Below are 12,976 nucleotides of genomic sequence, written 5' to 3' on the forward strand. Positions count from 1 at the left end.
AAACGTTTCAAGACTGATGTGACCAAATTTCATTATCGCTGCAAACAAACCGGTTAGAAATTAAGCCGTTTCCTGTAAGTCTCACCAGCAAAAACCTCTCCCCTCCACTTCAGCGGAGGAGTTGAGCAGCAACCTGATTCTGCAGTTTGTCAGTGATTAAAAGAAGAATCAGCCAGGCTAGCATGCCACCACAAATGAGCAAAACCCACTGGGAGACTAAAGAGACCAAGCAAGGCACATTTCCAATTATACTGCCAAATGGCTCATTTTCTTATTGGGCCTCCTATAATTGTGGTGGGTATTGGGTGCATGCAACTCAATTTGTCTTACATATTTGTTGGTAAGATTGTAATAGAGTTGACAGAGCCAAGGGGATGATATTAATGAACAGACAAAATAAAAAAAAAATAAAATAAAATAAAAAAGGATGAGATAGATCCCTCAGTATTTGTTTGATCTGTTTCATCCTTCTTAAGACTGTTGAAGTCTAAAAGCCAGGAAGAGAATACCACTTTAATCATCTGTGGATTGAGGAATTGGAAGACTATCATTTTGGAGTAATCAGAAAATGTCTCCCCAGAGTAACAGTCTTTGCTCTGACTGCTAAAATTAATGAGGCTTCCATTGATGTGATTATCTGTCCTGAGTATCATCAATATATAAAAATAACTGACAAATTAAATTACAACTAATTCTTGGAAACTCGAGTTTTGCTTAAACCACTTCATTTTTTGTTCCATGTAACAAAAACAAGTTTTTGCACAAGAAATCTGCAAACTAAGTTGGTAAAGATTTATTAAATTTAAACAGTGAGAACTCATTACTGTAAATTCTTCTCCATTGTTGTATCGGAAACAACCAGTTACTTATAAAGCAACTGGACTACATGTCAACATAGGCACGACCATGAAGCCATTTTACATTGCTAGCATTGCCTTTTTTTCCTAAAGCAGGACATGATAGGGTGACTTATAGGATTGCATTCCTTTTACAGTACAGTTGACACAATTTCCCTGTCCATTGGTAACAAGCTCAAGTGGAGAGTAAGATTCAAGCATTATTTTCAAAAATTAATATTAAAAATAAGTAACATTTCATATACATAAAGGTATAAACTTTAAATAGAACAGTTGAGCTGGATTACAGTAAAATTAGACACCATATCTCACATGTGAGCAAAAGCCTTTGTTTAGTCACACATATTTAATGGTTTAGCCAGGTCATGAATTCAAAAATAACTCTTCAGTTACAAAAACAAGAAACAAAACAACAAAAAAAACAAAACCTTATTTTTCAGTAATCGGTTTCCAGAGTAACACGCTAGTCGTCAAAAAAAAAAAAAAAAAAAAAACAGTAACAAAAGGGGTGAAAAGGCAATTTAAATAAGCATGCCAATATGCACTGGATGTAGTACCATTATCCATTCCAATTTTAACCATGACAAAATATCTCTATTTGTATCCTGCATGTTTGTGTGTGAATGTCTTTCTGCTAGATGCAACAGTTAAAACTGCACAGGTTTGATTCTGGGTGCAATGTAAGGAAACAATTTGCAGTAAAGTGCACGTAAAGCAGCATGTGTACTGTGTGAGTGAGAACAGAAGGGACAGCTGTGGTTTTGTTGAGATGGGAGCTGCCCATTGCTCACTGCAGGGTAAATGTGAAACAGTCGGGGTCTATAAGGGACCCGGTCCCTGCTCCCTGCTGGGCTCTCCTGTCCAAATCTGTTGTAGTGTTCCTCGTCTTTGTTCAATAACTAAGTGCTCCCTACTTAGGAGTTTAAAACCTCCTTTTCTTGCTAACGCCCCTTGTGTTGTCATTGTCGTGCAGGTCAACAAAAGGCTTGCAAATCTTAACAAGCGTATGTCACAGTCCAAGGTGCATTTTAATATGACAACTCTCTGCCTCTACTGTTGTGCCCACTGAGTTGAAAAGAACGTCATTGATTATCATGGAAACAAACATCCATTTGAACCAAGCGTTTAAACTCCCAACATGTACATTACATATTAGTCACTAGATATTTCTTTAGTTATTGTTCAATTGCACTTGAATACAAAATACACAAATTTATCTAAACACTAAAATACACCTACAGTCTACAAAAGGTAGTAAATCGTGTCAGTTGTGTGAACTCTTGCTTAGTGAGAATCATTGCCAACAGTTCATCAGTAACTTGGCGGCGGCCAAGGGCCATCACGTTGGCTCCTCCACCCTCAGTTTAGAGCACGGGCTGCAGTCAGGACTAGAAATGGCTGAGCTGTGATTCAGCCAGGCTGGGAGGGACGGAGGAAAGGTTCAGCTTCCGTTAGGAGGAGGCAGAGGTCTCCATTGTGGACAGAATACGGACCACCTCGGTTCTCTGTGTTGGTGAGATGTGCTGGGTCATATACACAATGGAATCCATGGCCACCTCTGGATTGGCTTGAACGAGGCTGAAAACAAAAAGAGTGTGTCAACAGGGAAAGATGGATTACGTGTATGTTTTGTCAAGTGGGCAGATGAGGGTGAAATTGAGCTGCATTTATAACTCTTCAGAACACTGAACCAGCCTTGTTTATGATACTCACCTGCGAATCTGCTTGAGGATGTGATCACGGCGGATGTACTTGATGTTCTCGTCAATGACAGACCTTGCACCCTCTTCTTCAGCTAACTGCCTCTCCAGCCATCCCACCACATCTTCATTGTTATCCCAGAGATAAGCCTGAATAATTGAGAAAAAGAAAAAAGACAAATAATTGTGAACAACATGTAAGCATCTATGGATAAGTAAAGCCAAGAAATCAAACTTTCTATTGTAGTGTGTGTCAACAAATATCTGTAAATATCTGTGTTCCCACATCAGTATTACGTATGAGCAGCTTTTTAATAAATACATAAAAATGTCAAAAAAGAGATGGACAGAAATAAAGGGAGAGCCTGATGTTTCGTTGAGTGGACCTGACAGGAAAATTAGTATTCATGGGGGGCTGGCATCTCTGATCCTGAACAAAGACAGGCTGGAAGGCTTAGCAAAGATTTGGGGGTGGAGGGTTTTAATGGGCTCTTGCTTTTTTTTATGAACAGTCCTGCTTGAGGTCCGCAAGAACATTTAATGCCCTTATTAATCATTTTTAATCTGTTTGCTTTTAATTAAGAAACAGTGTGTTGCTCTCCTATCTGCACGTGCCAGGGCTGTGATTAATTGTGGCTTCAGACAGCTGGGCCTGATTGGGATAATACATTAGCTAACAAGAAAGGCCACATCTGAGGAGATCTCCAGCGCTGGGCCAGTTCCTGTCATCTCGACTGCTGGTCCTCTGAGCTCGAAACCGGGTCACAAGGAACTGCCTTCATGTATCTTTGATGGCTATTTATTTTCATTAACTACTGGTCATCAGTTCATCTGTATTTAATCACAATGACATAACAGGAATAATAATTCCTTCTTTAACTGCTACACCTTGGTCATAAGAGATGTGAGTTTGAAGAATGAAAAAAAAAATTCCCAGGGGTTAAGAAGGTGTCCAGAAATCAAGTAGAGCACAGATTATAGTTTGCACTGGGCCATTTAACACTGGCATAAGAGGAAACAAACATTAATCTTTGCTCAATTACTCCACAAAAGACTAGATATGATTATGACTATGGACATGAGTAAACACACTGTATGATGTCTAAAAATATTTGTGTGTGGTTCAGAGGATGTGTATCTTGGAGAAGATTAAAATGTATCACCGTTATCTACAGTTATTAGCAACATTCAATCTCTTAAGAGTGACGCAATGTAATGTAGGATGTCCTTATTAAAACTCTACTCTGGCCACTTCAGCTGTGCTAGTTTTGAATGACATGAGATGAAATAGTAATTTATATAGTTTTCAAGTACACTTAATTATAAGACAAGAGCAACAAAAAATATATATATGATCATCTGTTGTCGGCATGTGTTGACTCTTAAATTCACACACAAATTAAATCAGATCCATTTTCAACTAAGACAACAAATATAGAGGCTTTTCAACAAACAACGTGTGATGTGTTTTACCTTGACAGCCCCCTCAGCCTCCACAAACCAGCGGCGCAGCATGGCCTGGATCTGGCCGTCTGTCAGCTCGCTGTTGGCCGCTTGGATTTTTCTCTTCACTGTGTCCTCCAGCAGCAGCCGTCGCAGACGCCAGTAGAAGAACAGACGTGATGTTTGCCATTCTAGGATATCCTGAAAAAGGAAAAAGAAGAAAAATTTAGACTGGCTCTTGAATTAAACGTTATTGGATTGTAAAAAGCAAATTACAAATTAGTTAGTACAGTAAGAACTGATCTGTGAGTATTTCCTGCCCACACTGTGTGAAATAAATAAATAAATAAATAAACAAACAAACCCCAAATTCCATCCATCTGTGAAACACCCTTCTAGTCATGTGAGCAAAGTGTGTGTGTGAAAGATGGAACAGGGAAGGCACAGAATGAGATGGGGCCTGCCCGAGGCTGCTCTGTGGTTGCTAAGGTGATTGACCAGGGTCATCAGAAGATAATTATGAGGACGAATCACACAACCTGGTGAGACCAAACATTATTCACCAGGCAGGTGCAGCAGCTACTGCCCCTGGGCATTTCATGTTATTCACATACTGGACATTTTCAGTGTAGCAACACATGCACATGAGATAGCATTTAAAAAAAACAAAACAAGATGTTCTCACCGTGATGACACCTTTCTCTTGCATGCGACCTGGAGTGTCATGGAGGTCTGCAAACTGCACAGCCACCTGGTGGTAGATGGGCAGGAGAAACTCCTCACGCTCCTTCAGCTTGGTCTCCAGGTCTTTACGATCAGGGGGGCTCAACTCTGGTGTCCCTATTGAAGTACGAAAACAAAACACTTTATGAAATTAAAAGATCTGCCAAAAATATCTGCATGTATTAACTACAACAAAGGTATCTGGAGACAAAAACTTAACATATGCAGGTCACAAGTTTCCAAGTTTCAAGTTTTTAATGCAGCTGTGAATTGACTCCTGCTAACAGCTTTTTGTTTTAGACCACCCCCAAACCTCTAGTTGCTGTCACTGAAGACTGATTTCTGTCAATTCCAATCTGTAAGCTCTCAAACCCTCCCCAGTAAACCTCCATTCCACCAGTTTGCCCAGAGCGCCAAGCCCAACACAGCGTCAACCCACAGTTCTTTTGAGCCCCCGAGTAAAATCAATAGATTGCTCGAGAGTGACAAGAGAGCTGGTGATTGATCTGAGCAGGCGGTGATTGACACATCTCCCTTGAGAGTGCAACGAAGATGATACAATCAGCACCAAATAAAGAACAACAGTGAGAGCACACATGCTCCTATACCTGATAGATTGCTCTTTACCAAAATGGGTCATTGGTGAAAAAGACCTATAAATAAGTACAAAGCAGAGGGAGACAAAAACACCCAAAAGACCTTTAATTAGAATTGAACTGGAGGACTCACCCAATCTTTCAGCCAAGCCCATGTAAACCGGATCTACTCTTCTCATGGTCTTCACCAGGTCCTTCCTCCTAAACTTGATCTCCACTGTTCCTTCAGGCTCCAGCACTCCACCTCTGAATATTAGAGAGATTAATTTGAAAAAGGAAAAAAGGTGCTCTGATGAAGATTATTCCATATCTGGACTTTTTTCCTGTCTAACTCACCGGCTGTCTTTGTCAGCATACATCTCCATGTGACGAGGGTTGATGGTGGGATCTATAACCACCCAGGAGCCTCCCCTCAGCTCAGCCTGGGGGGGAATATAAACCAGCACTGGCTGCTTGTATTCTCTCAGCCCGTCCACAATGTAGGCTCCAAACTTCAACACCTGATCATACATATCTAAGAAGGAAACATTTTCAGATGAGTTGCTGAAAAGGATTAAATCTGGATCGGCTTGTTGTTATGAAGGCAGAGGTACCTTTCATTCCCCCAGAGAAGCCCCTCCAGTTGGCAAACACTATGAGAGGTAGGCCTTCTCGGTTCAGATCCTTAATGGCCTGGGCTGTTTTGAAAGCGGAATCTGGGAACCACACCTGTCCTGCCTGCTGGATGATCTAAACATACAAATCCGAAAAACCAACATCAGTGCCCGAGTTACTACTTGAGAGTCCGACCATAAGCACAGCCCTTACCTTTGCCTCTGAGTCCAGATTGGCTGGATCAGCTGGGATTGACAACTCCACTGACCTGGTTTCCACAGCAACCACTCCAGTAGGTATCCCACCCAGTCTGCAGAGAGAGGTCTTTTAGCACTAACATCTACAAAATACCTTGACTACATTTTACAATGGCAAAATAATTATCTATAATGCAAACAACATTAATGTTTGGCAGCATGTCATCTGGGCTTAGTGTTTCGTTGGGACACTTACCTTGCTCTTCCCACCACCACACCCTGAGCCCATGGCTGCATGATCTCCATGAACGAGCCATTGTCAAAGAAACCATTCTGCCAGGATCCTTTTGGAGCTTCATTTACAGAGATGAGTGTAAGTGGTGTAGAGAGGTGAAACAAGGCAGAAAGTTAATTAACATCAATTTGAAGTACAACAGAAAACATTTTCTCTTGATATACTTTTAGAGCTGCATGTAGCCTGAGGTTGTGTATTTCTTTTAATACTTAGAATCTGTAATCTTGGCAGCAACCATGATGGATGACTGTATAAGGAGGCTTGCTCAGCTCTTTTACTTCCTACACACCCTGAGAAACATGCCCAGCATCCAAGGTTGCCATTCAATTAAGCCTCGCCACTCACCACTACCAGAGACGTTGACCGGCTTCCCACACAGTCCACCAATCTCTTTGCTGTCCCAAGCTGTAATTACACTGATGTGGAACCTGCTTAAGCCTGACCTGCTGAGTAAAACTCACATCCATTTTGGTGCTATTGTGATCTTTAGCACTATGATATGATGTGTTCTTTTCCTAGTTTCTTAATAGCCTCTCTAGTAATGAGCTGTTTTGGACTTTGACTGAGTTCTATATGTTGCTGAAATGGTAAATTAGACTCCATAACTGCAGATGAAGTATTTTAGAGGCGAATGATGAAGCGTTTAGTTTGTGTCATAACAGTTACATTTAGAATGCTTTATCAGCATTTAACTACTAGCTAGATATAATGCTGCTATCCCATTGCTCATTATTTGGAATAAAAAAGGCTTGAATGCAATGTGTGCAAATAGCCGCTGTCTTTATTATCAATGAACAAGTAATTTTTTTTTTTTTTTTACTTATATCTAAATAAATGAACCATTAATATTGAACTTTCTTACTTTTACACAGTTAACAATGGAAAGATATTTACTTCAAATGATTGTTAAAACAATAGAAAAATAAATAAATAAATAAATAAAAGAAATGGGAGAGACACTCACTCTGGCTGGGACGTCCAGCTAACATCCAGCGAGGGTCATATGGAGCTTTGGTTGGAAAAAACTCCACTGGTCTGTCTATGGGGTCCTTGGCACTGAGGATGGGCACTGGGCTAGATTTACACTGAAGAAAGAATTTATTCTTTTTATTTTGCAAAAACATGAAGCTCTAAGCAATAGGATGGCTTAGGTGGAATGATTGAATTCAGGATGCATACATCTTTTTAAAACAACTGTTTACATTACCTTGGGCATGTAGGACAACCATTGCAGGAGAGTGAAAACTCCCTCAAAGTCATCACAAACAGTGCTGTGTGTTACGCCATTGTTGTGCATAATCTGAATTCCACCAAGCTGATTGTTCGATGTGTAGACTTCTCTGCCCAGCACCTGGAGGTGGAGAAACAACAAAGGTGTGGATTTTATAACAGGATTAATTATTAATAGTTCTTCCCTTGGTGGAACACTCACATCATATCAGCTCTGCCCATTGTGGGACATACTATGATTTAGAAAAGAGGTTTTTTTATATTTAAAAAACACAAAGCAGCACTGTTGTCACTGTTATTGACGGGTGACGATTTGCCCTTTCGGATCCTCATCCCTGGTCTCCCAATAACAGCAAATGAGTTAATCTACTGTTCATGTCATGCAAACTTGGTTAATAGTGGGAGGTTTCCTCACCAGTGGCCTGTCTGTGGAGCTGAGGATCAATGAGCTTGCACTCAGAGGAAGACATGAATGGTAACAGCCAAGACTCTGCATTACATGCACCTCAATACTGGTGATCAGCAGCAAGGCAGGTCTTTGGGTTAGGAGTAGATTTTTCGAACAGACTTGTGAACATGAATATTAACGCATGCATTCCCTCACCTAAAGTACTCAAATAATGTACATGTAGCAACTAACTGGGCAGTGACTTACAATCCCTTTTTGCCTCGTATTCAGTATACCAATTCTAATACAGGCTATTGTAAAATGGTGACATGGAAGGTGCAGACCAATTTTGTCCTCAAAACTGCCTCTGTGCCAACCTTAAGTCATAAACCTCACTCCCTGCCCACCCTATTTTCATAAGCAGCTTAGAACAGGTGGCAGGGCTCTGACATGGTTCCATAAAAATCAGAGAGGAGCTCAATCCCTACCCTCCGCTCTCACCTTTTCAGCCATCATTTACTTTCTTTATTACCATTACTGGTTATGTATCTGGCTACAAATCTAGGGCACTCTCCTAAACCTGTCAGGAAAGCCTGCGGCCCCAAGAAACATTGCAATCACCTTGACATACACAAAATCCCAGTGCCTCCGGCCATCGATGGATTCATTAAGATTCCACAGCAGAGGAGGGATATAGGAGGAGGAACAGAGGGAGATGACTGGGAGGACAAAAATGAAGGGCCAACTGGATATAACAGCTCACTGGGGTATTTGGGCTAGTAGTTACTATCCAGCCCCCATCAAAATATAAGAGCTTTCCAGCAGCTAATGAAATGATGATCTTTGGGTGGCAGTCTCCTGCTCTCCATTAAGTTTCACTTAATAGCCAGGAAACCGCGTGATGAATTGGCAAGAAAAAAAACAAAAAAAAAAAAAAAAAAGAAGAAGAGAAAAAAAAAACAAAAAACACAACTCACTTCTTGGCTGTATTGCTAGTGAAATCCATTCCAGTTTTACAATAAACACAGGATAGAGTCTGTTGCAATACAATGCCTACACTGTGGAGACGTTTGTCAGTAGCCATTGCTATGAGCCTAATCGCTGAGATACAGATAAACAGTGGGGCCATCTAAAAACAATTTTGCTTCCACTGAATAGGTATGCCATTATAGGACCATTTACATGATTTGTCATGTTGCAATCTGTCATGTAATTTGACATGGGGACATCTTCATTCACAGACAAGGACAGAGAATGGAAAGCAAGACAACAGGAAGTAGTGAAGCGTGCGGGCAGACGCGCACACACACACACACACACCAACTGCATTCAAAAAACAATTTACCTCAGCAAAACTTCATTTTGATTAAAAACAAATGATATGGGTGTCCTGCATTGCAGCCTCCGGCAAGTCACTCTATTTCTATGCAAATACAACTTCATGGTTCACTTTCAATTATTCCACAATGAGTGGCAGGCTGGCCTGTCACTGGTATTAGAAAGGCTATCCCAGCTGAAGAGAGAGTGAGGTAAGAGGAAGCCTTGTTGTCTTGTTGGAACAACAACCAAATCATAGTACACAATTTTCTTTACTTGATAGATAAACAGTACTCTTCTTTGTATACCAGAATCTCTGGTTTGTTTTAATTTACCTATTTATTTATTCTAAGAAAGAAATTTAAGACAGGCTGATTATGCAATACCAGCTTAAAAAAAAGTTTTATACAAACAGTTCCTTCCCAGATGTTTGTCCTTCCTCTCATAGCTGAATGTAATGGCTAAGTAATGAATATTTATAGTGAATTAAAATGCAGACGCATCAATTTTGCGAATTTAGGGATGACTCATTTGGTGCTCATTCAGTGTTACAAGGACAGCACTGTGCAGACAAACACAACAGCATTGTGAAGACATTTATGTAGATAATTTTACCTTGTTGAGTGCTCCAGCTCCAGTAAGAATAATGTGAGAGTTGTCCACCTGGATAGTTCGCTGTCCAAGCCTCACCAGATAGGCGCCAATTCCAATAGCTCGACATGTGACCTATGGGATGACCGAAACAATTGTATGTTTTTAAGTAAATATGTCTTTATTCTTGAAAGATCAGATGTCTAAAACATAAACGTGAGGATATGTATGTATATGTCCATGTATTTTTTTTTTGTCCACTTTAGTCCTACCAGGTTCATGGTGATGATTTCCTCATAAGCCAGAGAGGATTCACCAGCAATCATCCCAGACCCCTTCAGATTCTCTACACCCAGCCCTTCATCTTTTCCAATGATGTCAGTGATCTTGTACCTGCATGACAACGCATATATTTATTCGTAACAAACCAGCTCTCCTGACTGCCATCATTCTTCGGTGCAATCTGTGCTGTCATGCACAGTTGATGGTAGAGCAGCTTCAGGAGTCATTTCCTTTCAAACAAACACATATATTAATAACTAATAAAAAAAATGTATGGACCTGGATTCTCCCTCATCCTCCACATGTTCGCAATGCACAGAGTTCAGGGCTGAAACTTTTTTGTAATCCTGAGGTGTGAGGTAGAGATACTTGAAACCCTGCAGGAGATACAGAAAACAAAAAGTCTTACTTTTACAGAGGTTTGAAAAGAAAATAAATCAGGTGGATGTTTGAATGATATCCACAATGAGGGAAAAACTCATGAAATTAGAAATGAGGTGTTATGTGAGTAGGCATATGTTGGCTGACCTTGTATGGGTCTGCTGGATCTTGCCAGGCCACATGGAACATATGTCTGATTTCCTCTGCCAGCCCAATGCGAGCACCACTGTTGGCCGCAATATAGATTCGAGGAATGCCACTCTCTCGTGCCATCTCTGAGGCTCGCAAGAACAGTACATCCTCCTGGGGCCCAAATGAGCCTATCTTGTGCGTGATGTCATTGCTTATGACAATGATCTCTCGTCCAGCTGGATACTCTGGAGATCGCAGGGTCATCCGCCAAGCCACCATACCAATCTTTATTGGGCAGAGCAGACGAACTTTATTAGAGAAATGCTGAAAGTTGCATCACAAACCTACTATAAATATTTAAATTTTGTTGCGGCTATTTCCCCAAATAGCAGCTGAGAATTACATGTGTTTTATCATCAACACAAGCAGAATCCCTAGACATAGGTACTGTTTCAATGCACTTTCAAAAATGCATGAAGTTTTCCTTTTCAGAAATGAAGTATTGAACAAGCGCTCAAGCCTGTACACTGACCACAGGCAAAGAAACACAGAGACACCTACAGAACAAAAAGGAAATTACACATTTTAAAAACAAGGGGTGGATAGAAATATAAATAAGTAATCAGAAAGTAAATTAGCTCTTTTTTTTTTTCCTTTTTAAATCTGTAATTCATGTGTCGTCACCCCCCCCCCAAAAAAAAAAAAAACAAAACCTGACCTCATTGCCCCCTGGCAACCGGTTCATCTGCACCAGCTGACCCTGGTCATCCAGAACAAGCTCTGTGAAGGTGAGCAGTTCAGAAGGAAGGGGGCATTTTGGTAAGTGGGCATAAGCTTGGCTTGAGTGCCAAAGCTTTTTCAGAGCCTGTGAAAAGAAATTAATTAATCAGAATGAAATCATGAATTTTTCAGTAATTGTAAGCATAAGCTCATTGGTCAAGAATTGAGTTGTGGTTTCTGTAACTGTACCTGTCTGAACATTTCGGGAAAGTCATAGACGTAGGTGGTGCCCAGAGACTGCGCCTGGAAGCGCTTCGACTGCAGCAAGTCCTTGGTGACATAGGGTGTGTTGATGAGCATACCATGCAGTGGACCCTGCTTGTCTCCGTATGCTTGGAACATGATCTGTACAAAGAGGAAGAGGGAGTCACCATCTACATAGTCTAACCTTTTAAACAACCAGGGGATAAAGGTTAAACAAAAGTCATAACTTTGAGCATGATGATTGTGATGGCGAAGATGAGGATGATGATAAGCATTTCTAATGTCCACCACTGCATCATTAACTACAACTGATGCAACAACCCCCGTTCTATAAACACATTCCCACAGAAGGACAACTGGATGGTTGAAGAGTAGACAGACCATCAAACTCTAAGATCAGTACAGTCTTCACATATGTTTTTAAAAATACAATTCCATTCACATGTGAATTAATGGCAATGACCCAATAATAGCTCGACCCCATAAAGCACACCACTTTCTCAACCATCTTGACTCTTCAAATACACCTCCTCACTCTTGACATTCACTTTTACTGCACTAATAAAGCAACCAGCCAGCAAAGATGAACTAGAGACAGTAAATAATAAGTGAAACGTGAAGATAATGGACTCCCGACCTCATTTTCTCTGGTTTTACCTATTTGAGGTCCACTTACTGTTGAATACATGATAATAGTGATAGACAGATGGATGAATGAAGTGTAACTTACCTGAACAGCTGTGAGAATAAACATTTTACTGAATGAATTGTCCACCAGGCTAAAGGTGCAACACCATCCATACTAGATTTCCACTTCAAACAAACCATGATGATATTTTTTTTTTTTTTTAAATTAGATTTATTTGATGCTTCTTTATTTTGTTGTGTAGAAATTACAGACTGTATCTTTAACCTTTTAAGAGAAGGAAATGTATCTGTTAAGCTGAGGATTCCAGGATGGATGTGAAGCCTTTTACCTGAGAGGCCAATATGTAGATGAGATGGAAGATGTATGATTGCCCCACCTGACGGTCTTTTGGCCCCACCTGTCCCGTTCGGGAATCAGTGACCTCCTTGTAAAGGCTGATGTCCAGGTAATAGCCTGATTCATTGGTAAGAAAGAGGCGGATTGGGATTTGTTTTCCTGTCGGAGTCAGGCGGATGTTAATTTTCAGCTCAGCCTGAAGGACACGCAACTTCCACAGGCGGCTGCCATAACGCATCACCATGGAACGCACGGACTCCTCAATCTGATATTTGTAGAAA

At 40.7% G+C, this 12,976-nt stretch overlaps 1 protein-coding gene across 2 annotated transcripts in view; it reads right to left on the minus strand.

Moving 5' to 3' along the window:
- Window positions 1-777: 777 nt before the first annotated feature.
- acaca (acetyl-CoA carboxylase alpha) overlaps window positions 778-12,976 on the minus strand; it is a 30,601-nt gene continuing 18,402 nt past the window's right edge. For both annotated transcript variants that reach the window (XM_029520180.1, XM_029520179.1), the window contains 18 exons: window positions 12,736-12,960; window positions 11,696-11,851; window positions 11,445-11,591; window positions 10,742-11,011; window positions 10,493-10,590; window positions 10,204-10,324; window positions 9,956-10,066; window positions 7,613-7,756; window positions 7,370-7,490; window positions 6,367-6,463; window positions 6,127-6,223; window positions 5,913-6,048; window positions 5,656-5,833; window positions 5,453-5,565; window positions 4,686-4,840; window positions 4,031-4,201; window positions 2,571-2,707; window positions 778-2,435 (listed from right to left, as the gene is read on the minus strand). In XM_029520180.1, the coding sequence (XP_029376040.1) occupies window positions 2,309-2,435; window positions 2,571-2,707; window positions 4,031-4,201; window positions 4,686-4,840; window positions 5,453-5,565; window positions 5,656-5,833; window positions 5,913-6,048; window positions 6,127-6,223; window positions 6,367-6,463; window positions 7,370-7,490; window positions 7,613-7,756; window positions 9,956-10,066; window positions 10,204-10,324; window positions 10,493-10,590; window positions 10,742-11,011; window positions 11,445-11,591; window positions 11,696-11,851; window positions 12,736-12,960 (2,604 nt within the window). In that variant the 3' untranslated portion in view covers window positions 778-2,308. The remainder of the gene's footprint in view (window positions 2,436-2,570; window positions 2,708-4,030; window positions 4,202-4,685; window positions 4,841-5,452; window positions 5,566-5,655; window positions 5,834-5,912; window positions 6,049-6,126; window positions 6,224-6,366; window positions 6,464-7,369; window positions 7,491-7,612; window positions 7,757-9,955; window positions 10,067-10,203; window positions 10,325-10,492; window positions 10,591-10,741; window positions 11,012-11,444; window positions 11,592-11,695; window positions 11,852-12,735; window positions 12,961-12,976) is intronic.

The sequence above is a fragment of the Echeneis naucrates genome, chromosome 14, assembly GCF_900963305.1.
Source record: "Echeneis naucrates chromosome 14, fEcheNa1.1, whole genome shotgun sequence".
NCBI classification, from domain to species: domain Eukaryota; kingdom Metazoa; phylum Chordata; class Actinopteri; order Carangiformes; family Echeneidae; genus Echeneis; species Echeneis naucrates.